The sequence below is a fragment of the Centroberyx gerrardi genome, chromosome 19 (genome assembly GCF_048128805.1).
Source record: "Centroberyx gerrardi isolate f3 chromosome 19, fCenGer3.hap1.cur.20231027, whole genome shotgun sequence".
Lineage (NCBI taxonomy): Eukaryota > Metazoa > Chordata > Actinopteri > Beryciformes > Berycidae > Centroberyx > Centroberyx gerrardi.
This window is the reverse complement of record NC_136015.1, coordinates 6852222-6877751: the sequence shown is the minus strand read 5'-3', so window position 1 is coordinate 6877751 and position 25530 is coordinate 6852222. Positions and strand designations below refer to the sequence as shown.

Here is a 25530-nt window from a genome sequence, read left to right as displayed (position 1 = left end):
TAGTGGATTATCAGGAAGTGTTTCAAAGCAGATGCAGATTATGTCCTCAAAATAAGTTTGTGATAGATTCGACCTGGCACTGCCAAAACGTTTTAGGAATTCCACCTGTTTGCTGCAGACACACCCATCCTCTCCCTCTGGACCAAATTAGAACCCGCTAGGCCATACTATTCACCGGATTTAATGATGTCTAGGTAACTGATTGTTACCCATTTGCAATTTTTACAGTGCCTTGCAATTTCTCTTTTATAAGATGCAGAAACCATATACTTTCCAATCCTGGGATCTAAAAGTGTCAAGCCTCAAGGCTGTCTCACTCTCTCACTCTCTCTCACCCTCTCCCTCTCTCTCTCTCTCTTTAGCTCTGATTTACTCTGTTCTCATTCATACAAGGTCAAGCATTTTCTCACACCCTGATCATTTCAATTCAAGTTACAGTACCGGAAGACCAAAACAATGAAGGGTCACCTTGTACATCAGACACATTCAATCTGTCTACAACTGATTGGTCACAATTTTACAGACTTATTGTTTGTCTCAAAGGGAAAACACAACACTGGACATGGTACATGTCATTTTGTAGTGACATAGTCTTGGTATGCCAAACACCAACCAAACTGATTGTCTATTATCATGCCCTAGAGTTGGCATTTAGTTGTTTACAACTGTACATTTACTTGCTGAGGAATGTTTTGTTTTTGGGGTTTTTTCGTTCGTTCATTTCAGTTCTTAAGTGCCAAGTGTTGATGTTCGGTTTGGTCTCCATCCATACTTTGATCGATGTAGTTAGCATAATGTTTGCAGAAGAGTACTGTTATTTTTGTCATTAGAACCTATCTGGATGGTGTTCTCGTGTTTACAAGGTTCTGGGTCGGTCATGGTAAAGCAAGCAGGCGGTCAGGTGGATCGATTGTGTTATTCTCGCGTTTATTTATTTGTTACAGACTTATGTTCTCTTCAGTGGCACCTCCTTGATATTTCCCATCATGTTTGATTGCTCTCCTGACTATTTTTTGTTTTGTTTTGTTTTTTTACCAGGGAGGATTCTGTGAATGTGTTGTGTTGGGAAAAGTTACCCCCTGATCATATTGTGCTCTCATGTTGCCTACCTGGAAAAGTATTTATGTGGATCGCTCTGGCGTTGTGAATTTAGTTCTCCAGTTGTTTTTACAAGTTTGTGGGGAAGGAGAGGGAGGTAAAAAAAAAAAAGAAAAAAAATAAGAAGTGCTTTGTTTGATCTTTTCATTGTTCCACCATGTTTATTTTCTTTACTCAAAGTGACGGTGGCTGTGTCCTCTCACTTGAGCGTCACAATTAAAGAAAGTCTCGCTGGTGGCAATGCAAGCCGTTTAAACCGTTTGTGTCTCATGTTCTGTGTGTCCAGTGTTCCATTTCCTTTCATAGATTTACACTATATCTCTTACAAATATTTCTGCAGGAAGCCAAATTTTCTACCAAATATTGATCACTAGATGGCGACAGTGGGTCCAGCACAACAGCACTGTCAGATGTCAAAACAAAGCAACGTGACGCCAAATTCCCTTCAAAATCTTCCAATTTAATTTTGAAATGATTATCAGCAAAGGAACATAATTCGTAAAACACAACGCGAAACCTTTGCTGAATCGTTAGGAGCCACTCTGAAATTCGGCATACAGATGATCTACCAAGCAGTACTTGCTTTCAATCAAATGTCATGTTTTGCCCACCACGGTGTGCTGCTTGGCACATTAAGATGTATGCCGAATATAAGGGTGGCTCCTAACTATTCATAAAAGGTCTTAAGTCATGTTTTAAGAGGTCTGTACAATATGTTTGCAAACAAAATATTTTTGAATGGCGTACTCGTATCTCCATACAAGAGAGAAAGGGCGTATCGGGGCTGCATGTCCATTTATCCATAAATTGATGGCAGGTAACGGTTCAATCAATCAATTAATTTTCTTGACACAATTTCCCTCCCTTGTTCCTGAACCTGAGACGCGCACCTTTTTTTGATTGACATCTTGTCCCCGCCTACTGCCAGTGGTTCAAATGTGGTTCCAATGCTGCCTTCAAGTGCTCCTCGTAAATATAATGTGCTCTGAATTCAAGTTTTTGGGTGACAGTTACTGTTGCTTTATTTTTAGAAATCATGAAGCCACTTTGGCAGAAGGAAGAGGAGAAAATGCACATCAGGTGTAGTTGATGTTTTAATTAATGTATCAGCCAAAGGATGTCATATATCTTTTACAGCAAAATAAATGAACTATAGACTGATTACAGCTGTATAACAATACAAATTATTTACGGAGAAAGTGAAACAATAATTTCTAAAAAAAAAATAAAAAAAATTGCATCACGTTTATCATCAGTTGTTGATAGGCTTCTATAGTCCCCCTCCACTTAAAACATCACATCAACGGCTCGGGCATAATTATGCTGCATTCATGTCATACTGGAATAACTGTCACAACGACTTGATTGTTTCATTGTAATGGCAATTACTTGTTAATGTTTTTGTTTGAAGCCAGTAATAGACGCCAAAATTAAAGTTGTTTGTAGACTTTGGTTAGGTTACTCATGTCTTTTTCACAATAAACAAACAGCCAAGCCCCATGAAAGCTGGTGTGAACGGTAAATTCAAGTTATATCCTACCAACTGCAACCTGAGATAAACTGTAGGTAGTAGCCTATTTACCGAATGAAACCTGAGGTGAACTGTATTTTGTTGTAACGCTGACCACCTGAAGGCTGACATGAATGGTAAATTCAACTTTCTACCGTCCCATGTGACACGAATGCAGCAATAGCAGATTCCCACTCTCCCAGTAGTTACCGCCTTGTGGGGGTCATTCACGTGCGTTCAGCTCACGAATTGCGGTATGTCCGACAGCACGGGAAGGCAACATAAGTTCATGCTCGCCATCAGCAGTCAGATCAACAACATTCCTCCGAGAAGACGCACCAACAAACTTGACCGAGTCTCTGCGCTTTAAAACACCGACATGGATGCCCTGAAGTCGGCTGGAAGAGCCATTATCCGGAGTCCAAGTATGGCGAAACAGTCCTGGACTGCCGGCAGACACAGAAGTAAGATATTTTAGCTTGAGTGGAAAACTTAAAAATTATAGTTTTTTGCCTGCTAGGTTTTCCAATGCAGCCAGTTTCACCGTACCTAAACTGACTTGGTCATACCGTTGTGGCCATTTCAGCTTAACTGTCGGAATTATATGGAAATGAACTGACACTCTACCTTAAATTTGTAACTTAATGTTACTTAAGTCTGGAGTTTCGCTTCAGAAGGCAAGCAAACCAAAACATGTTATTTTGTTGCGACTGCCATCGTTATCCAAACCTTGTTTGACTTCATCTTTGTACAGTAGGCTATTTCTCATGTTGTGTGTGACAGGCAGACCAAGGGAGTGGTTTAAGTGCACTGCGAAAAATCATCATAAAAAGTAATTTAGTCTCATATTAAGTGTCATTTTTCTTAAAATACGTGAGAAATTCTTCTTGTGGGGGTTGAGATAATACCATATCTTTCCAATACAGTTTCACCTATTTCAGGAATTTTCTAGAAAAAAGTGTAATTATCTTGAAACGAGGCACAATAAGCTGGATCACTCCAAGAAAATGATTACTTGATTTAGGACGCAAGTTGATTTGCATTGGAAACAAGTGAAATCATCTCAACCACCATCTTTGGCTGAATGCTTTTGGTTAACTTGTCTAAAAAGAGATTTTAATATTCAATACTAGACTAAGTTACTTAAAATGAATATTATTTTGCAGCGGAGCTGTAACTAGTCATGGTAAATCGTGTTGATGTGGCCAGTGCAGCCACTTGCCTGTAAACTCTCTCTTTTACCCACTGCAGTGCTAGTTTGAATTTGTTGAAAATCTCAGTCCTCCAGGTTTGATTGCTCAACATGTAATCGTTGTGGGGAGTCAGATGGCTTTCTGTTGTCTGGGTGTAAAAGCAGACACTGTTTTGTATGGGCTCCTATTTAATAATGTGATACTTCATTGATTCCCATATAGGGAAATTCAAGGTCATGGTCGGAACTGCATCCCTAGAACTTGTGGGGATTTGGTGTCTCTTGCCGACACGGGAACTTTAACCCGAAACGGTCTCCAACTACTAGGCCACCCTGCCGCACTGCCATTGTAGGACTCAAGGGCCACTTCGGCAGCCCTGTAAGCTAAATCTCACTTGATCCTGGCTGTAGGGATCTGGAAGAATGACCGGGCAGCTGAGAAAGCCCGAGAGCTCCCTGCTTGTCTGCACAACCAAGGGGACAGGCCAGGAATGCTGCGGGTCAGTCAGTGCAGCGCTCCTGTGGGTCTGTTTTCTACTCCACCAGGAAGACCATTATAAAACCTATAGGGTCATTAGGAAACACTGGATGCGTTACCTAAATATCTATATTAAAGCATATAGTAGCTGTCCTCACAAAAGCAAAATAGCACAGACATGAAATTTGAAATATACTCTTACATCTTACAGGCACCTTTCAGAGTTCAGATGTGGATCAGATGTGTTAATGTAGTTACCTATGCACTGCTATCACCCACTATGACCCACTTGTTGTACTGTAGTATAGATGGCACGGTCTTTTTCTAAGCAACAGGGCAAACATTCCTCACCAGCACTGACCCATATCACCCATGCCGGCTCAGACTTCCAGACCTTACATGCCCTTAATCTGACCTGGATGTGGCATTTAGATAGACTTATCCCCCCAAATAAGGAGAAGCTGAACAGTATTCCCTGTTCACACCTATGTAGAAAGCTGCACAAGTTCCCTGCAGGATGTGTGTGTGTCTGCGCTGCATTGTAATGAAGAGAGGGGAGTAGATCAGCGGGGTGGTTTATGGTTCTTTCTGGTGTGCAGATTTATAGCGGCGTCCACTCAATACCTAGAAGTTCTCTCCCTTTTCCCTTCTAGGGAGGCTGTATGTTGAGCTGGTCCTCCCAAAATCAGAGGGCAGCCACTTTCTGGTTCTGAGGTTTTTTGTTTTCAGGGGATCTTGGGACAAGCACACTGCAATATTTTGAGACAAATGCTAGATTATATCTGTCAAACCGCAGACACTAGTGGAATTCATGTAGGGTTTAGGACTGTTCGCATAGTTCTGCTGATTGTTATAAGTGGCAGGACAGATGATAGCTGCCATCTGATATTACCACAGACCTTGTCAGTTTCCTGATTCTGCAGGCTACGATTATAAAAAGCTGCCAATGTTATATATTGACAATTGTTATGTAGAGATCCTTCACTGTAAAAAGAAAAAATGTCCATATTAACAAGTAATTTAGTCTCATTCAGCTTTAAAATATTATTTTTCTTAAACCAAGTAAAACATTCTAGGGGGCGAGATAAATCCTCTTGTTTATAGTTTCATTTGTTGTAAATCTCTTGAGAAAAATCTTGAAACAAGGCAGAAAAATAGCCGTTCTAGTATCAAGAAAATGACACTTGATTCAAAAAAATCCTTTGGAAATGAGTGAAATTGTCTCTCTCTGTTGACAGATTTCCACTTGTTTAAAGAAAAATAGGATTTTAAGAGTCACTACTAGATTAAAGGATTTGTTTAGATGGATATCTTTTGCAGTGCTAGCCAGTATGGAAGTTAGTGCTCCTTGAATTTTCTTCTGTTTATTTGGCCCGTCAACTCTATAGGCTGATATCTGTGAACTTGGTGTTAAATGCCTCTGAAATGTTTGTTTAGCTTTGCATCCGCCGAGAGTTCCCGACCAGCCCATGTTATCGCTCATTTGTTTATTTCTCTGCACCGACAGAAACCCCGACATCAACTCAAATGCATTGAAACTCCCAGAAGCCTGAACTCGGAGCTCTGTGTGGAGTTTTATAGTTCAGTGGAGTTAAAAGAAAAGTTGGGTTGTGGCAGAAGTTGGGTAAAAAAAAAAAGGGGGGGTATTTGGCACCCGGTCCCGGTGTGATCCTGAGTTGTAGGCCAACAGTTGGTTTCCACAGTGATTCAGTGTTTGGTGTGGACACACAAATCACTCTGGACGTGAATTGCCTGTCAGTTGGGCCCTTGTGGATCAGCATGTTTGTTGTCACAGTGTTGGAGAAAAGTATTTTTTTTTTTTTTTACACTGATGCATGGAGTGGACACTCATCCATCACTGTTGGATTTGATGGATGACTTTGGAGCTCAAGAAGACTGGGGGTTTCTCTCCTTTTGTCTTTCTTTTTAATTTCTTTCACTCTCTCTCTCACCTAACTCGCTTCCACTTTTCCTGTCCTCTAACTTCTATCAGAGAAGTCATGATTTTCTACACCCCAATTAATCTCTCGATGCCTAGCAGATGGTGAGATTGACTTGTATGTACAGTTGGGTCATCTGGTTTTACTTGGTCTCAGTCCGCACGTGCGCACAGCTGTTTTCTCTCACGTGTCACTGCTGCTGACCTTTGAACCCAAAGCCCTCTGTATTTTCTGGCTGAGCAGTGCCTGGTACCCGGTGACTGCCTGCCGCTGTTTCCAAAGCCAGTCTAAACCCAAAACCTGGCCCACATGCTGTACTGCAGTCTACGGTTAGTTAGACCGATCAATCTGTTTGCCAATACTGGCCTTTTATTAAAAATCAGATATTGGCTGTTCAATGTTGTCTTCCTAGGATATGCTGGAGGTTCCTCCCTGACCACAGCAGACAAATCATTCCTTCACTCAACAGCCTCAAGGGGGGCAGTCTGTAAAATCTGCAATGAAACCTGCCTCACCCTGCCTTAAAGTCACAATGAAATGAAAAATTACTATTTCAAGTTTATTTATATAGCCCTTTATCATATGCATGTCTCAAAGGACTTTACAGAGAATGAGCCTAACTAGATCTAATTGATCAACAATCAACCATAGGACAGAATGATGTAGGACAAACATCAGGAAAAGCACAAAAGCAGATTTTAGCAAGACATAACAGCCTCGCTATTCTACATAGCCTAACCTACCTAACCTTCACCTTGTTAGCTAATTCTTCATACCATAACGTATATCAGTTTAACAATACATGTAAATGGAAATGTCAAGTTTTATTTTATCATATTTTGTATCAAAATCGCATTGCGGCCTATTTTTAGTGGTTACTTAATGGCTTACTAGTAGGCGTACATAAAAATTCCAACCAGTAATACCATCAGATTTTTGAACAAATCCCCCTATCTTTCAGCAGCTTCACTCCAAAAATATCCGTATCAGCCTCTAACAGCCCATATCGGTCTGAATCTACACAGTGCAGTCGTCTTTGATTTGTAGAGTGTGTGTGTGTGTGTGTGTGTGTGTGTGTGTGTGTGTGTGTGTGCATGAGTCTGTGGTGTGCCCTGGATCCCACAGGAGTTAAATGCTAGGAGGATTAATTTCTAGGTAATTGTGAGGTTCTGGGTAAATCAGCTCTTCTCTTTCCTCCTCCTCCACCCCCCTCTGCATCTCTGAGGAAATCTCCTCTGTAAACAGAGCCGGAGAGGGTCAGGGGCAGGCTGCACCAGAGAGAAACTGATAAGAAACCACACGTAGGTAGCAGCTGTTCCTTCAACAGTTACTGTTGCCTTACTCCTCCTCTTAGGCGTTTCTTCTCAAGGCTTTTCACAGTAGGAATGTCTCAACATGCTATCTTTTTTTGTTTCTGTTAAAAGGTAACGCAGAAGTTGAGACAGTGTAAAGCACCCTCAGAAAGAAATCCTTGACCTACTTTGAGAGAGAACTGTGATGGTACATTTGGAATAGAAAAACAAGGCTTTTCTGTTATCACAGCATGTCAGAATCCATGTATACTTGCTCCCAGCTCCTCGCCTTTTTATTGTCAAGCTCTATAAGTTACTTTGGAGTGAAAATATTTACTTTACATCCACCACTGACCTAGATTCCCCCGTTTTGCCAAGCCGCATCGGTGAGAAAGCAGCTGAAATGGCTCAACGTCAAGTTTAATATAGGCTGTTTACATGTCACCTAATTTCTGTGTATTTCTCAAGCTCTTTGCGTTTTCTCAAGATTGAAATCGTGGGCAGACAGGATTAAATAACGCACTGTTCCCTGAAAATCTCTGAAGTGATGTGTTTTTCTCTCTAGAGCTTCCAGAGAACTGGACCGACACGAGGGAGACCATCTTGGAGGGCATGACCTTTAACCTTCGTCACCTTGGCATGACCCTCGTGGACCAGCCCAAGGGAGAGGACCTATCAGCAGCTGCCGTCAAGAGGATTGTTGCCACGGTGAGAGCTGGGATGATGAACATGATAATGATATCATTCAGGAAGTGCAGTGAATGGCATGACATCTATCTGTTGTTGCTCTCTTTATTACTGTGTGCATTTAATTTCTTACAGTGGTTATAAAAAGTTCTCCTTTGACTTCTTGCACAAAACATATTGCCGTTGTAGGGTAAAAAACTTAAGTCTCCAAAATGTCAACAAAACAGCCTTGTATTTAGGTTGGCAACCGTGCATTTTTAAGTTTATCCAGTGGGTTTCATAAGCCTAAGGGTTGTAGAATTCCCTCAACCCATAGAGGACCATATAATCCTTCTGCAAAACATAAAAAATAAAAATCTTCCAATCTAAAATTGGAGTTCCAAGGTTTTCACATTATGGCATGTTTTTGCCAGTGTGACAGTTTAGTCCAAGCTAATAAAGGGGGTGAATACTTCTACAAACTATATTTTTTTGCCATTGGAATTTTCAATTCAACTGTTCAATTTTGACACAAAAATCACAACTAAATGTATTTTGAGCTTAGTTTGTAGCACAAAGAAGATGTGTAAATAAGCAGGAGGTGAATTATCTTTATAGCCACTGACTACCGTACCTGTTTCCATAGTCCAACACAGTAACATGCTATCAAACTGATGTCTCCGATTTCTATTTGTGCTGGTCTGTCAGGCTAAAGCGAGTGGGAAGAAGCCTCAGAAGGTTGCCCTCAAGGTCTCCCCTCAGGGAATAATCCTGTACGACAGCCTCACCAACAAACTCCTAGAAAACGTCTCCATATACAGGTGTGTGCAGAGAGCAGCATGTGCTTTGCATATAAATGGCTATTTAAACTCTGTTGTTGGACTTCTGAAGCTGTTACCTGCAAGTTCACAACCTTATGAGAGTGTTGCTGTTTAGTTTGTCTGGCGAGTAGCTTGCCCTCTGAACTCTTGACTTTGTGTGCTCCGTGCCTGACCTCTGACCTCTGACTTGTAGAATATCCTACTGCACAGCGGACAAGCTGCACGACAAGGTGTTTGCCTATATCGCTCAAAACACCCTCAATGGGACCCTGGAGTGCCACGCCTACCTCTGCTCCAAGAGGAAAGTGGTGAGTTTTAGGAGGATTAAAGATCCAGTGCAATGAGTTTCAGTTTTTTTATGGTTCATCTAATTTGTTGTAACTGCTTTAGTGGCCCCTTCTCTATGCTCAGCCAGTTCTTTGTAGATTGAGGGGGTGTGGCCCTGTCAACACGGTTAGCACCACCTAACACCACAAGTTAGCTAACCAAGGTACTTAACGTTAGTGTCACTTGCCTTTGTGACTTCTTGGTCCATGAAAACCAATGGCACCGCTCCTTCCTCCAACATCAAATTACTACCAAATGCGAGCTTTTTATGATTCCAGCTGATGTCCTCTGTTTTTTTTTGTCTTTGGGGAACAGATATCCAGTGTTGGTACTTCAGCACCCATCGTCATAATTTTGGCTAGTTTGGCAAGCAGCTCTGGCTACTGTCTGACAGACTACAGGGCACCTCATTAACTATGCATACTGTAGACCAATCAGAGCATCCATAAAAATATTTGTATATTTGACACAGGGAAGTAGATTGGATATGCAAAATGGTCTGATTCAGTTGAGGGAGAGTCAAAGTCAAAGTGGGTTTGTCAAATTTCCACAACACTGACAGTTCTAATATTAGGGATAACTTAACATTAGCATGCCCTTTTGTAAAACAATACCATGAGATCGAACTGGACTTGAATTGCACTGGACCTTTAAGGTGCCTTGGGTCTTGGTTAAGTAAGTTAGTTCAGTGGAGTTGTATTGCTTGCACCTGTGGCACCCAGCCCATCCCAGGTCCCTTTTATTCATCCAAATGCTTTTCGATCTAAAGTGAATGCCCAGATGTCCTATTTGGAACAGGCATCTTTTCTCCTGTATCTGTGCTCCCCTTCAGTACCTCTGACGCCACAGCACTCCCTTCTCCTCATCCTCTGTCCTCCAGAGGAAACCCTAGAAGGCTGAGCTCCTCATGCCGTCTGTTAACTTCCTGTGTTTCTGGAAAACAGAAGGGCACTTTTCCTCTCATCTTCCCTCCGTACCACACTCATCCCCTCTCTCTTCTAGGATAACATGCTAATACCCCCTGCCGCTTTCAATAATACTTGCTTGTTTCCTATTATGGAGATTAGTGAGATAGTGCTGACCTCTTGTTGTCCTCTACTACAGCAGCTCTTCAGTCGCAGCCCTGTCAAGTTTGTTACAAGCTGCTTTCATACTGATGTATGTTGATGTCATATGTCATTGGTGCGTCTCATAGCCACACTATTTTATGATCCCTCTCACTGATTGAAATAAATGCTCCATCTATCTACTTAGCCCCAGGCTAGGACTATCTATGAATAGCATTATGTCAATGGATGTAGTGAAGGGTAAACCCACCTTCACTCTGTTTCCCACCTTTTTTTTATTTGCAGAAATAGTTCACTCAAATTTTTAGGCATACATTAATTTTTGTTATGGAAAATTATGTTGAGCATCATATTAAGTAGTATCAAACTGATGTTGTATGTTTCTGTAAATATAGTCTTGTTAGGGAAAATAATTACTCTTTTGAAAATATAATTGATATTTGTTTACTTTGTTGGTTGTTTGCCTTTCAAGTGTTTCAGCTTAGTTTGCTTTGTTACATGTGTGTTTCCATTGTATTATACCACCAGTGGCTACATGCAATGAAAGTACAGTCTTCACTTTGCAAAATGGAAACAAAAATTGGGCACAAGAATCGGCTGGAGACATATTATTGACTTTGCAACTGTTGCTTGTTGAAAATGTTACTTTGCTCCCCAATGCTATCACAACAGAATTCGAGCCTTCTGCTACCTTTGCTTTTCACAAACAAGGCAACATGGAAATTTTAGAGATTTAAACGGTTTGCAAAATCGAATGTCACACATCTCTCCAGTGATGACAGGTGTCTCCAAAATGTCTCCAAAAAGTATTTAGAAATATGCAGATGACGTACTGACATTCAACACATATAGTCATGCCTGTCATTCTTCCTAGCCAAGTATAGACCATGGTAAGATGCTAAAGTATGACAAATGTGTGTGTCACTGGAGTTGCTTAACATTAATGCACTCTTCTTCAGCCATGGTGTCTTACAAAGTGTATTTGCTCTCTTGTCCTCCAGGCTCAGGCAGTGACTTTGACAGTAGCCCAAGCCTTTAGAGTGGCTTTCGAACTCTGGCAAGTGGCCAAAGAAGGTGGGCATCACACACTTCACCCTCCACCGCTCACAAGCCTGGAGATGGACACACAAACACACACACACACAAGCACAGTCTGTGGAGGAGTTCTTTTTATCAGTCTTTGTAGGGATTTGAGACAGCTTGTGTTTGTGTTTTTCCCGTCCAGCTCAGCCTTTATCCACCAAGGACGCTGATATCTGCTGCAAGGTTGCAGTATACAGGTCCTGACCTTAGAAACCAATGAGTGTGTGTGTATTCTCTCCATTGTAGAGAAAGAGAAGAGGGTGAAGTCTGGTTCAGCAGGAGAGGCCAGCAGTAGTTCCCAATCGGAGAGATCAAACAGCTTGGGCAGCCTTAAAGGGACAGGTAAAAACGCACAGTGACATTTTGAATGGTAAATGAATGCTATCAGCCAGTGACAAATTACCTGTGTATAATAAAACGTTGATAGATTGGTTGTCACTCCCTGTCCCCTCACCTAGATGTTGCCACAGAGAACCTATTGGACTTTGAAGAGAATGTGGATGTGATACTGGAGACCAATGGGAATGTAGAGGAGAGTCAAGTGGACAACCACAGGCCCATTGAGAACAACAATAACAACAACCCTGCCTGGGTAAGACCCCTCCACCCCCACCCCCACCCCCACCCCTTCCTCCTCTGGCTCTATATCATGACTGTGGACAAAGTAGATAATGGCAATTCTCCCACAAGCTTTCTTAAAAACTGAAATCTTTATTTGAATTCTCTGTTTGAGATTTGTGCCCCTATAGTGTGACTCAAGTTGTCAGTGTCTCACATTGATTTTTCACAGGTGCCTGTCTTAAAGTCTTAAAATGTCTGAGTCTAATAAGGCTTCAAAAGGTCTTGAATACAGTTAAATATAGCATAAGTAAGTCTTAAATTCAGTTTTGGTTTCTTGGAGTGCTGTTTTTCTGGTGAGAAATCAGCCTAGTCTCACAGACCTAAAGTATTTTCTAATAGGCCTGCAGTTTTCATTCTGACATTTATTTCAGTTGCCACATTGGTCTATACATTGGTTTATTTCAGGCTAAAAAGTATTTCATGTAATTTGATGAAACTCACAGACACCCTGTTTCAACAGATACATTTTTATTCCCTGAGGGTATATTAAGCTACAATTAACAATTTTTAGCTTTTTTATAGTCCTCTGTTTTTGTCTTCCAGGGAATAGAAGATGGTTTGGATGAAGCCTTCTCCAGGTGAGACATTTTTCATAAATATTTATAAGCTTAAATTAATTTAAGGTGATTTCCGCCTGCTGCTTGTTCACCATGAAGTGCCTTATCAAATTCTTCCCCTAGAGTTGATTCTCATAGTGTGTGACTCTACAGCGCCACTTAATGATTCTTTCTGTGTACTGCACAATACAGAATCCTAGCTGCAGCTATTAGATAGTACATTTTGTGAAAGAAATTGGTGTAACCGACCAGCAAAGGAATTGAAGGCGTAGTCTCAAGACTGAACAGGGGCAGAGGAGGCAATTAATCCTAACGATGAGAAACTCTTTGGTTGACAGCCAGGCTTTAAACTGTCATCAATCCACTGTGTGTTTGTGTCTCCAGCTGTGCTCTGGATAGCTATGGTTCATCTCCAGGTAAAGTTGAGTACTACTGTCAGCTGTTAAAGCCTTACTTACTGTAGCAACCCTAACTACTAACATAATCTGTATACATCCCACTCACCTTCTGCAAAACCCAATAACACTGTTTTACAGTTCAGTAATGGCGTTAGTCTTGGCTGGCTTTCAATAGTCTGAAATAGCTCCCTATCCTTTATTCACTCCCAGATGGAAGTATTGACCATTAGATTCAAGAAAGGAAAGCTGATTAAGAGTATTGAATTTCAGTCAAAGTGAAAAATCTCATCCTCTCTGCCCATCTCATCGTGTCCAAAAATTGCTCTTATTTTTTGTGATAACCATTTCAGTGATATATATATATATATAGTCTGTTTGTCTGGGAGTAGCTCTGAATGGACTGCAGCAGTGTGTGCGACGTGACTCCACTGTGCACCAAAGGGCTTTGTTGAGCAATTATCATATTTGCGGTCGTTGGTGTTAAAGTGGCTCAGTGGGCCACTTGAACTCAGTGACACTCTTCTTACAGACCACACCATTTATCCCATGACTCACTGAATGTCTTGAAGTAATCCTGTTGAACTTCACCCAGACGTTGTACACATTATTATCCCCGAGACAAAAGGGTTTCTTAAACTATACCAAGGGACCCAAATTGCTCTGATTAGAGTTTTAGTTCTACAAACATTTTTCAGAGGCAGAAATAATCTTACTGGTTGAGTTAAACTTCACTGGGCGGAGCCAAAGAACAACAGTTTTTCTGGCTTAAAGGCAAAGAGAGGAGCTAGAAAATATTATGAAGCCTAGCGCTCTTGCTACTAACTGTAAAAATGCAATCTAGCCATACTAAGTTATCTAGGTTGGCTAGCTGAGATCTTCAAACTAGCCATACTAGACTATAGCTATCTAGGTAAGCTAGTTAGCTAGCTGCTGACCTTCCAACATCATGAATGCCGTGGTCATGAATGAAGGGGGGAAAAAAGAAGTCTTTAACACCAGAGTTCCTTTTTTGCCATTCACGTTTGCCAGTTAGCTAATCTGCACTCCAAAAAACTGGTTCTTTGGCTCTGCCTATTTAGGTTTTACTCAACCAGTGAGATTATTTCTCCCTCCAGAGGAGCTATGCCTGTTTGTATAACTAAAACTCCAGTCTGCCAAATTGGGTGACATGTCATACTTTGTCTTTATACACCTCAGTGTCAGGGCAAGGACTAAATGTCATTTTGGATCCAGGGCTGAAAAATTACAAGGCCACCTTGCCTAGAAAGGTTTTATATTGCTCAGTATTTAATTCAAAGACAATACGTTGGAGAATCATTGCAATATTACTGTGTACAGTGTAAAAAATATTAATCTCAACAAGTTATTGAGGCTAGTTTTGAGTCTTAAAAATCACTGAATGAAATCATTGAACATTTTCATGTATCATATCATTCATTCCACTAGTTTTATGGTTTGGAGTTATTATAAAGCAACACATAACACACTCTGTTTTCTTCTCCTCCTCAGACTGGCAGTGTCGCGTACTAACCCCCAGGTCCTGGACATTGGGGTGACGTCCCAAGACTGGCTGACCGAACCCGACTGGGACACCGCTAACGGAAACACTCCGAGCGGCATCAGCCCGCCCGTGGACGCCATCTTCGGCTTCTGACCACCACAACACGGCAGAGAAAGAACATGATTAAGGGGGAGGGATTTGGATTCACAGGGCTTCACTGTGTCTGATATGTAGACGTCTGTGAGGGCGAGTCCATAAGGGAATGGGTGTAGAGCTGTGAGATTGATTTCGGCCTCTTCGCCTTGTTGTGGGACTCTGAACGTGGACGATGGCTCCCTTCCTTGTGGAAAGACCGTGGGGTGCGTCCCCCTGCACACCAAAGCAATAACAACATCCCATAAGGTCACTAGATCATTTGTATTATTATTATTATTATTATTAGACTGCACACATTCTTACAACCTTCTGTTGGCGGAGTCGTCGTATGTCGCCGTTCGTTTCGTTTTCCTTTTTGTTTATTTTAATTTCTCTGTGCTTCAGTAGCTTTGTCATCAAAATCAGTGTTATGTTATGTATATGTGTTTAGTTATAATTTATAGTTTTATTATTATTTTTTTTTTTTTAATGGATGAAGCCAATAGTAGGATTTAATTCAGATTGATCTAGAGGTGTCAAGCTTGTTTCTTCCACAGTCTGTATCACCAAGCCTTAATAATGGAGAAAAAGCAGGACAATCAGCTACACTATATCTTTGTTCATCCTTGTTACTAGTTTAAAAAAAAACAAAAAAAAACAAGTGAATGGCAAAAACCAGCTACCTTTTTGCATCTCCAGAGTATTAATGTATTTTGACGATGTGAGGATCTGGCCTTGCCACTGTCTTGGATCTAAATTGGTTGCTAATGCTAAGATTGTTTTGGGGTGAAAAGCTAAAAAAAACAATCAAGCTGTTGTATGTAAATGAAATGTTTGTACCATTGGGTTATTCAAGAGGATGTGTATTGACATATGTTGCTATAGGTGTAGCTTTGCACTGTGCATTTCTAATCAGTGTAACATTTTACTCTTGAATGAAGCCCATAACGAGTATTCAGGTCTGTCAGAGGTTCCAGCGTGGCCAGTTCAATGTTCAATATTATTTACCAGTATTACACAGAATAAAAATGTAATCTTGAATAAGAAATTGTTGGCTGTGGTATATTCATTTAAGTGTTAAAAGTGCAATGACTACATTCACACGCTGGCTGCATTGATTGATCACTTCAAATTTGATGCGTTGTTTATTGCTTCATGAATATCCCAGCAGCTTTCTCCAGGGTGTCCAAAAAGTCTGGAATCATAGGTAACACCATGTATTTTTTTTACACTTGCTGTCAGGATGGCAGAGTGATCTAATGTCCCCAAGAAGTCCTGCAGAGATGAAAGTGCAGTTTGTATTTTTCAGCAGCAGGGGGCAGCACTTTACTACCCAGTGCATATGGAACATAAAGTGGAGATGTCTGATATATTTGCTGGCCTCCTCTTTATCCCTGGACTGAGACACTGTCAGCTGAAGATGATGGTGTAACATTCCCAGTTCTGCCAAATAAATCCTTCCTCCGCCTGCTCCCATTTCCTAAATTCAAAGTGACTGCACAGGTCAATGAATGCAATTTTATTAGCTTTGAGAGAGGTTGTCAGGAGGAGGGAAGACCAAAGGGTGCCTTGTGTTAGACTGTGATCTATAAACCACCAGTGAGAGGACAAGATGGCAGGAGGGAGCAGGGACTTGGCTTCAGCCTGTCTGGCTTCCCCATCACAGCTGAGACAGACACACACACACACACACGTTCCCAGCCACGTTCTGTATTCGACCCGGGTGTGTGAACAGGACTCTGGAGGGCTGAAAGTCACGCGGTCCCCCCCCCCCTCCACACACACACCCCTCTTTTCTCCCTCTAACAGGCTCTGGCTCAGTGAAGCGGGGGCTTTTTTACAATTCGTCCCGACAAGCTTACTTAACCACCTGCATTATTTAACAGCGTCTTTCCTCAAAGGGAGCTCCGGCTCTCTGTCTCGCTCTGTAAGTTTGCTGAAAGCATGCACATTGAGATATAACCAGGCAAAAGTCTCCCTCAGACAGACGGACAGGCACACACACAAACACACACACACACACACACACACAAATGGCAATGTGGGGTAAAGACTCCAAGTGAGTTTCAAGCATCAAGGTCAAATGATTCAGAATGGATCATTTCCAGCAAGGACCACAGTTTACAGTCGCTCTGTTTGTGTTGGTATATTTGTGTTCACCTGAAAAGTGAATATTACCTTTCTGACCAACACAAAACCGATCCTATGCAATGAAAACACTGATAAAAAATAAGGAGTAAGCATTCCCAAGACCTTCTGAATATCAGTTTTTACCTGGCCTCTTTAAAGAAACATTGCTTGTGCGTAAAAGCCTCACCTTGCTCTAAACCCGAACACATTTCCTGCTCATTATACAGAGAGAAAAAGCAGATAACCTCCAGGAAGAGATTTCAGCAGTATTCCCTTTCATCTGGCAGAGTGTGAGGCAGAGGCAGGGAGGCAGAAACGCAAAACATGCGGTTATGAAACCTGTGTGTGTGTGTGTGTGTGTGCCAGGAAGATTAAGTGATGCTCCAGCTCACCTTGACCTTCTGCGATGTGCATTAGGGCAAACACACAGAGGGCAAATATTGCGCAAGAGCCAACAGGACACACACACACATGCACACATAAAGACAAACATATAGAGTATGCACAAAGTGCGCAGGCAGACCGACATGGACGAAACATACTGGCTTTCACTCAACAGCAAAGTCTCATGGGTAAACAGACTTGGCAGCGGTCAAAGAGGATATACAGTGGTTGCGTCACACACACGCACACACACACACATACCATCAACTCTATTGGTGTGTGCTCAGTGTTAATGTATGGCGGAGTCGAGCGATGCGGTAAAAATGGCTCGGCTTTGAGTAAACATTTAAGCGAACTAATCCATAGCTTCAGTTTCAAAGAAGATGAATCTACAGTGGCTCCGATCGATGGCATTCCTAATTCATACATCTAATAGGTTTCATGCATAATGTAACCTGCCATGGGTAATGTATTGGAGCAGTTGGATGGTGAAATAGAGCGACATTGATTTTGCATTGTTCCTCAGTCTAGATATTGGGATAACAGGAGTGAGTGCAGAATGAGAGAGGAGACGAGATCAAGGGGATTGAAAAAGGGACTAAAAAGACTTGAAGGATAGAGAATAGGTGTGAGAATAATTGTGTGTCCCTGGATGTGTGTATGTGTGTGTGTGTGTGTGTGTGTGAGTTCATTTCGATATCCACGCCAGACGGTCACCAGCGCTTGCTGCCATCCAAGAGCAGAAACTGTGTGCATCATTAGGCTCTGTCAGCCTGTTCTGACAATCCACTGACTCATCATCTGCCACTGCTGTTTACCCCATTCATTATAAAGCAAATACCGCCATTTTATTGGACACGACATTATTAGTGTGTGTGCGAGTGTGTGTGTGTGTGTGTCTATGTCTAGAAGTGCCTGAACACCTGCGGTTGTGCACTCTCTAGAGCCCCAGTCTAATTTATGTTTTTGGTTCCAAAGAATGCCCAGGATGGGTGTGTGAGTGTGTGTGTGTGTGTGTGTGTGTGTGTGTGTGTGTGTGTGTGTGTGTGTGTGTGTGTGTGTGTGTGTGTGAGTGTGTGTTATATTGATGCACCGTGGCTGCTGATCCAGCCTCATAAACCAGCCTTGAGTTCGAAGGCCTGGGCCGCATCCATCGCAATCTCGCCTTGTCACGCCCCATATGCCCGGGGCCCATGCTGACCACTCACATTCTGCATTAGTATTCAAAGAGATAACGTCTTGCCAAATAGTGATCCAGGGTTAGACCGATATATGAGGCCAATATTGGCTTTTTGTTAAAAATCAGATCTAGGCCACCAGTCCTCCTCTGATATGACAGATATGATGCAGTTTGATTGATTACATATTTATTGTAGAATTGAGCAATACTACACTGGTTGTCTATGGGAAGACCTTAACCTGAACTGATTCTGTGATACTTTGCATCAGTATGTTTTATTATTTTAATATTCATTATTTTCCAGTGTTTCAATGGAGAGTTTTAGTGTCCCATGATGGTCTAAATGTTGTTTCAGAGGCTTTTCCACCCTGACAAGAATCAAATACTGGGGGAAACACTGAACATGTGTGATTTTTTTGGAATTTCTTTGATATGAACATGGTCAAAAAGATACTGAATATCTGCTTCAATAATGACTATCAGCAGCTTCAGTCCAAAAATGTCACTATCGGCTTTCAAAAGTCCATATCAGTCGAACTCTTTCTCTCTCACTGCCAGATATGCTCAGTGTTTTTTAGTATTTCCAAGTACATTGATACACAATAAACACCCAGTCACACAACCAGTGCATTGAAAATATCATATATTTTATTTCTTTTCTGTGTTAATACATAATTAGACATTTATATTTCCATAGAAATAGTATATACCATGGGTGTGAACGATAGCAGAGTCATGCTAGCCCTCATGAACAGTTTTTGTCCCATGAACATCAAAATGTTTCAACACAGACTTGATGGTTGTACATAAAACATCGACTCCATTATTCTGCTGTAAATCCATGCGTCTTGGTTATTTACTTGGACGTAAAGTACAAATATATACCTTAAGTAAACGGCCCTGTTTGGAGTATGCGTAGGACCTTGGGGTGATTATTCGGGGGTTCTTCACATCCGTTCAGCAGCCTCGAACACACACCAGTCATCTATAGGCAAACCAGTGGGGATGGGATGACTTTGATCTGACCATTAACCTTTCCACACGGCGGCCATTTTGAACACTCAGGGTGGGAAACTCTACCTGGAAGAGCAGGTCCAGCTGCTCTACACTTAGTATTTCACAGATTCACACTGAAAAACATATCGGAAACAAATGTATCTCAAGAATCAGAGGGATAGCGGTTCACATTTTAATGTATTTGGCCCATTATCTCTACCAGAGTCTAGTCTAGGCAGCTAGCTAGTAGCTAACTAACTAGTAAGCTAACTAGCTAACTTTCTGCTAAATTCAGGCAGTTGTTGTCGATGTTGCTAGCTAATCTGGCAACTGCTCGTCTATCTGAAGTCCTCACTTATATGTTGAAGTAACGCTAGATTTATGCCGATCTTCCAGGTAGAATTTCCCACCCAGAGTGTTCAAAATGGCCGCCGGGTGAATAAGGTCAATGGGAGCCTGAAGCTTAGGTAAGCCTACGCTGATTCAAGGTTGGTTGGTTTAAGGCTGGGGTTACTGAGAAGCTCATGGCACGTGTTGCAGCGGGACAAATGGCACTAATGGATTATTAGAATTAGGATTATTTGTATTCTATATAGTTAGGGTTCCTAATCTCCATATAAACAGCGTCATCTGTCATTATGACCTCTCTTCAGCCACTTTGAGGGTTTTTTTTGTGAGAGTTAATGAGATCATGGTAAAAATCCAGGAGCGTCAATTCACAAAGCCTTAAGCCATGGCATCTAATATCATTTGCCATCAAAACATCCAAAACCTGCTTGTGCACAAAGTGGATCAATGATGCCTGAAAAGATTTGATTTGGTTAATGTGATAAATTATTAGATGTAGATCACCAAACTATCATCTTAGAGGCAAAATTGGTCCTGAATGCTCCCCTGATGTGATTTTTTTAAGACATGGATGGATATTTTATTTGATGTTTGCTCTCCATGATAATGATGAAACCTTCAAGATGGAATTTGGACTCAGTGCCCACACTCTGCCACACCCAACTGACGCCCCTGTTAACATCCAGACATCTGGGGACTGGACTCGGAGGTCAGACGCTGCGATTCCCAGCGGACGTAATAATATTCTCTCCCCCTGCGCCCGTGTCAGTCTGTCTATTTTATTCCCTCTGACTCTCATCTTCCCCTCTCCCTCTCTCTCTCTCTCTGTCTGTCTCCAGGTCTCTCGCCCGGAGTGAGGCTCCAGCCGGCTCCGTATTCACACATGCCTCATTGGATGTTCACCTTGAGCAGCTGCTGAGTCGCCTCCTGCAGCCTCAGATAGACAGAGACGGAGCTGTCTGGGCCAGACCTGCCTTCTGCTGCCTACCCATGTGTCAGCTCCTGTTTGGACCGCAGCCAGCCGGAGAATGGACTCCGAGAGTGTGTGAGGTGTGTGTATGTGTGTGTGTGTGTTGGGGTTAGACCGATATACTGGCTTGCTGATATTGGCCTTTTATTGAAAATCAGATATCGGCGAGTCAGTATTCTCCGTATCTGATATGATGAAGGTTCCTCCCTGTTATGATTATGATTATTTCACATGACTGAGCAGAGAAATCATCAAGTGTGGTGTGGGAGGATTTTACTCAAGAGTCTGCCTTAAGGAGCTGTTAACCCACCTAAAAGAATTTCATTAGTCTGGGTTTTAGTGTCCCATGATGGTCTAAATGCTGTTTCAGAGGCTTTTCCACCCTGACAATATAAAAGCCCGGGGGAAACACTGAATCTTTGTCATTTTTAGGCATGTAAATGGTCAAATTTAAAGATATTGAATATTTTCAAAAATATAAATATCGATACCGGCCTTCAAAAACTCACATCGGTCGAACTCTAGTGAATGTCAAGTGCAAAGTGTTGACTAGTAACGCCTAACTCAGTACTGCAGCACAGTTATTCTTCTTCCTAGTAACAAATACTTTAACAAATCACCATTTCAAGTTCAATAATAATACAGTTACTCATATTATTAGTTAGTCAGTCATAAAATTTGTTATTTTTGTAATCACCCGCCTATAAATATCAGATTGAAGTTGAATTATCCCAAAACTATGATTATCCCCCATCCACCTGATGAGATAAGAAATGGCAGAAGAGCTGACTTTCTCTGGGCGGTAATGTAATTTAAAGTAATGAGCCCAAAACTGCTGTGGTGTGTGTGGTGGAGATAGAGAGAGACAGAGAAGGGAGGAGAGCGTATGCATACACTAAATTTAACAAGGTGTGTGTGAGTGTGTGTGTGTGTGTTTGCAGGCCAACATTGTGGGCAATGAGAATCTGGGCCTTGTCCAGTTCTCTTCTTCATGATGGAAGGAGACAAAAGACATGACAGCGAGCAGGAAACAGGAGTGGATGAGGGGAGGGTTCAGGTTTAAAAATACTTCAGGATCTGCTGACTGGAGTCTTTCACTGCTCCTCTCCCTCTTTCAAAATCCACCTGGTCCATCTGTGCAGATCCAGCAAACAACCACACTATCACTCCAGCCTCCAGCACGCTCCCTCCAACTACAAACTACATCCCCCTTGGAAGGCTCGACATTCAAATCCCCAGAGTGCACTTTGTCGTACACGCTTGTTCTTTAATGCTCCCGTTTCTAGAGGTTGGCCAAGCCGCCGCACTTCTGACACAGCCTCGAGTATTATATACCGTATGCTTAAAAAAAATCACAAGTCTGCTCTCGTACTCTCTCCCTATCTCTCTTTGTGTGTGTGTGCAGGTGGAACACACTCTATTTGGCTTTCTCAATGTCAGATGGTGTTTCTCTGTGCTAGCTTGAGTTAATAGCACAAGACTAGAGTCACTTTTTCATTTGACAAAGCCATTCTTTAAATCTCTCGTCTCTAGCAGCGCTCGTTTTACACCCGTTTTTTAAGGTTAGACCACAGAACTTGAATGGATAGAACGGTCCTTTCACTGTTTATCATGGTAATGTGGCTAATAGACCCTTTTCACACTTCTGGGTTCTACGCAACGGAAGTCGTCACAGTTGGGAAACACCGCAGCAGTTTGCAGCGTTTATCAATGAGAATAATAGACACACCTCGAGTGTTTTCATCTTTACTGCAATATCTACCAGATTTTTCAACCAAAGACATTGTTCTTTTGGTAGACCAGTTTTCGATCACAGACAGGATTAATACTGTTTGCGTGTTAAGACTGTTTTGTACAGTGTTGTAAACGGCCAGGTTGCAGTCAGAGCTTGGTGCTACAGGTCAATAAGGAAGAAAACCACATAAGCTCAAGGTTCATTAGGAGCTCATAATATCCACGTTAAGAGGAGCCAATCCAAAGAACGTGGATATTATGAGCTCCTAATGAACCTTGAGATTATGTGGTTTTCTTCCTCATCGATCTGTAGCACCGAGCTCTGACTGCAACCTGGCCGTTTACAACATTGGACGCTGTACAGTATTAACATTAGTCGTGCAAACATTTTATTAAAGTTAAATGATATAGCGCTAACATATATGACTGAAAGAGAATGAAGAATACTTTACTAGCTACGTTACCTTCAACCTGCGTATCCTGGTAACGTTATTAACAAACGTTAGGTAACTAGACGAGATCGTTTACCTTCGTATGGATGCAATTCTCAAAAACAAGTTTGTAGCTTTGTCAAGCTTCGTCCCTGTCTGTGATCAAAAACTGGTCCACCAAAAGAACGATGTCTTTGGGTGAAAAATCTGGTAGATATCACAGTAAAGACGAAAACACTCGAGGTGTGTCTATTATTCTCATTGATATGGCACTACTGCTGCAGTGTTTCCCATCTGTGACGACTTCCGTTGCGTAGAACATGGAAGTGTGAAAAGGGTCTATACAGCATAACATGGCGATTATAGAATTTTAAGGGTTAATTTCACAAGTCTGGGCATTAAGGCCATAAAGTCTGTCACACTTGCTTGAGAACTGTGCAGATGTGTCTGTTGCACGAGTGCTTAGCAAACTGTCAAAAACGCAACGAGGCTAACGTAGCATTATCAAAGACGACCTCTCTCCCTAGCTCCTCTAGTCAACATTAGCGTTAGCAATCCATGGCAGCAAGGAGACAGAGAAGCTCAGGTCCTTGCTGCAAATCTTCTCGCCTCAGCAACTTGCCATAAATCAGTTTATACCGACTTATGGTTTATAGCCTACACATAAAAATGGCTGCCGCTCCGACCGTCCTGGAACGTTGATTTGAATGGGAAAGACCGTTCTATCCATTCAAGTTCTGTTAGTTAGACCGATATATTGGTGTGCGGGTGTATCAGGCCTATATACTGTATATATATATATATATATATATATTTATTTATTTATTTATTTTTGTAAAAATTGGATATTGCAAATCTTTCAAATTTTCACCCCATATTGCTATTTTTTGTCCTCGCTTTTCACTTTCATCCCTACTTTTTCCCCTCTATGAAAATACTTTTACAAGGCTTGCTGTTTCTTATTCTGTGCATTTGCCCTTTAATGTTTTCTTCTTTATCTACTGTTCGCATTTTTATTTACTCCTCACATTTTTATTCATCTCATAAAGCACTTTGGAATTTATTTTGACCATCTGCGATGTTTCTTATGTTTTATAGTTTTTTTAGCCACTTTTGATTACGTTTCCTATTTTCATCTCCTTCTTATATATCTTACTATTCCTGTTTTTATGCCAGTTCAGTAAACTTTTCCTTCTTTCTTTTTGTCTTTCCTTTCCTCTCTGTGGTCTCTCCCATCTCTCTCATTGCTCCTTTCCCGTTTGTTTTCCTTCTTCATTGATTCCTTCACTCTCTTCCTCCCTCCAGTCTATCTCACCTTACTTGTTTACCAGGTGAAGTGTCCTTCCTGGCCTGTCTGAGACGCAAAGGTGATAAATGAGCTGAAGAGCGAGGGGCGGGCGGTAGGTAGGGCCGAGGCTGGACGAGCGAGGGAGAGTTGACGGAGAGAAGGAGAAGAAGGCTGAGAAGGGAGGCTGAGAGTGGAAATTATGGGAGAGAGGGAAGAGGAGGGAAGCTGCCGAGCGGTGGAGGGAAAGCGAGAGCGGTGAAGGGGGGTGGAGAGGAAGCGAGGGAGTGATATACGAGAGAGAGCGAGAGAGCGGCGGAGGGAAAGTGAGGGAAAGTCATAAACGGGAGAGTGAAGGGGGATAAGGGTGGATGGAGATAGAGGAGGAAAGAGGGAGGGTGATAAAAGAGAGGGAGATAGTGAAAAATGGATGTCGGTGTGAGGGTTCGGAGCGTTAACAGAATAGATGATTGAGATGGGGATGTAATGGTTGTCTCTCCTGACACAGGACGGTATTTAAATCTTGAATGTGTGTGTGTGTGTGTGTGTGTGTGTGTGTGTGTGTGTATGTGTGTGTGTGTGTGTGTGTGTGTGTGTGTGTTCCTGATTAGCAGTCATCCTAACCATTGCAGCCCTGTTGAGTTCAGCTTTGTGGCGTTTTCTCTCTGACTTTGTGGTGAAGTCAACTGGTGAACATCAGTATCCAGGGGTTGGAATCCAATCTATTTGCAATTATGTGGATAACGCATAATAATTGAACGAGCAGCCCTTACTGAAGATAATGCACATTTATCTTCAGACGCTCTGATGCTCTCCAGATGAGGAGTGCCTCATTTCTAACCAGGTCACCTTTACTCCTGGCATCTTAAGAGGATTTCTCTTTCCTTTGACAAAAAAAACTGATGGCCACACATCACCTCCTCACGTAATATTTACGCCCTTTAAAATTGACAGTAAACGCCTCTTCTCGCTTGTTTCTCATCCACCAGTATCCTGTAAATCCATTTTTGACAAGTTACTTTCCGAGCTGCCTGCTGCCTGTTTGATTTGTTTGCATTTTCTGGTCGGATCTGCATGCTAAAGTATTATTTCTGTTTCTGTAGCGCCTGTGGATTGGATTGGAGAAGAACTGCATTTGCACTTTGTTTGCTAAAGTGGCAAAAATGCTATCGGGTGATTAGATCTGCAATGCATCTTGGCTGTATTTACACCTGGATGTTTTGCTCTGTGCCATGACAGTCCAATCACTCGGGACGAATGTTAATGTTGGATGGAAAGGGGGTCTGACTTCAGTACGGGGTTCAGCCACTTGGCCGAGTGCACCAGCCGTGGGCTTCCACAGCCTGGCATCCCTGCTGGTGTTCAGCCAAATCAGGCAGGAAACCA

At 42.0% G+C, this 25530-nt stretch overlaps 1 protein-coding gene across 1 annotated transcript; it reads left to right on the top strand.

The window, feature by feature from the left end:
• The first annotated feature begins 2936 nt into the window (after positions 1-2936).
• Positions 2937-15734, top strand: ldlrap1a (low density lipoprotein receptor adaptor protein 1a). The gene is made up of 9 exons (XM_071925790.2): positions 2937-3072; positions 8076-8218; positions 8885-8997; positions 9191-9305; positions 11393-11465; positions 11721-11816; positions 11933-12066; positions 12639-12673; positions 14560-15734. Exons 1-9 carry the CDS (start codon positions 2988-2990, stop codon positions 14702-14704), a joined length of 939 nt encoding a protein of 312 aa, XP_071781891.1. The 5' UTR covers positions 2937-2987; the 3' UTR covers positions 14705-15734.
• Positions 15735-25530: the final 9796 nt, after the last annotated feature.

Bases quoted from the DNA above. Each gene is read 5' to 3' on its own strand.
- ldlrap1a (XM_071925790.2), top strand. From the start codon at position 2,988: ATGGATGCCCTGAAGTCGGCTGGAAGAGCCATTATCCGGAGTCCAAGT. The intron at 3,073-8,075 runs GTAAGATATTTT...TTTTCTCTCTAG, and splicing joins GACTGCCGGCAGACACAGAA to AGCTTCCAGAGAACTGGACC. The intron at 8,998-9,190 runs GTGTGTGCAGAG...TCTGACTTGTAG, and splicing joins GAAAACGTCTCCATATACAG to AATATCCTACTGCACAGCGG.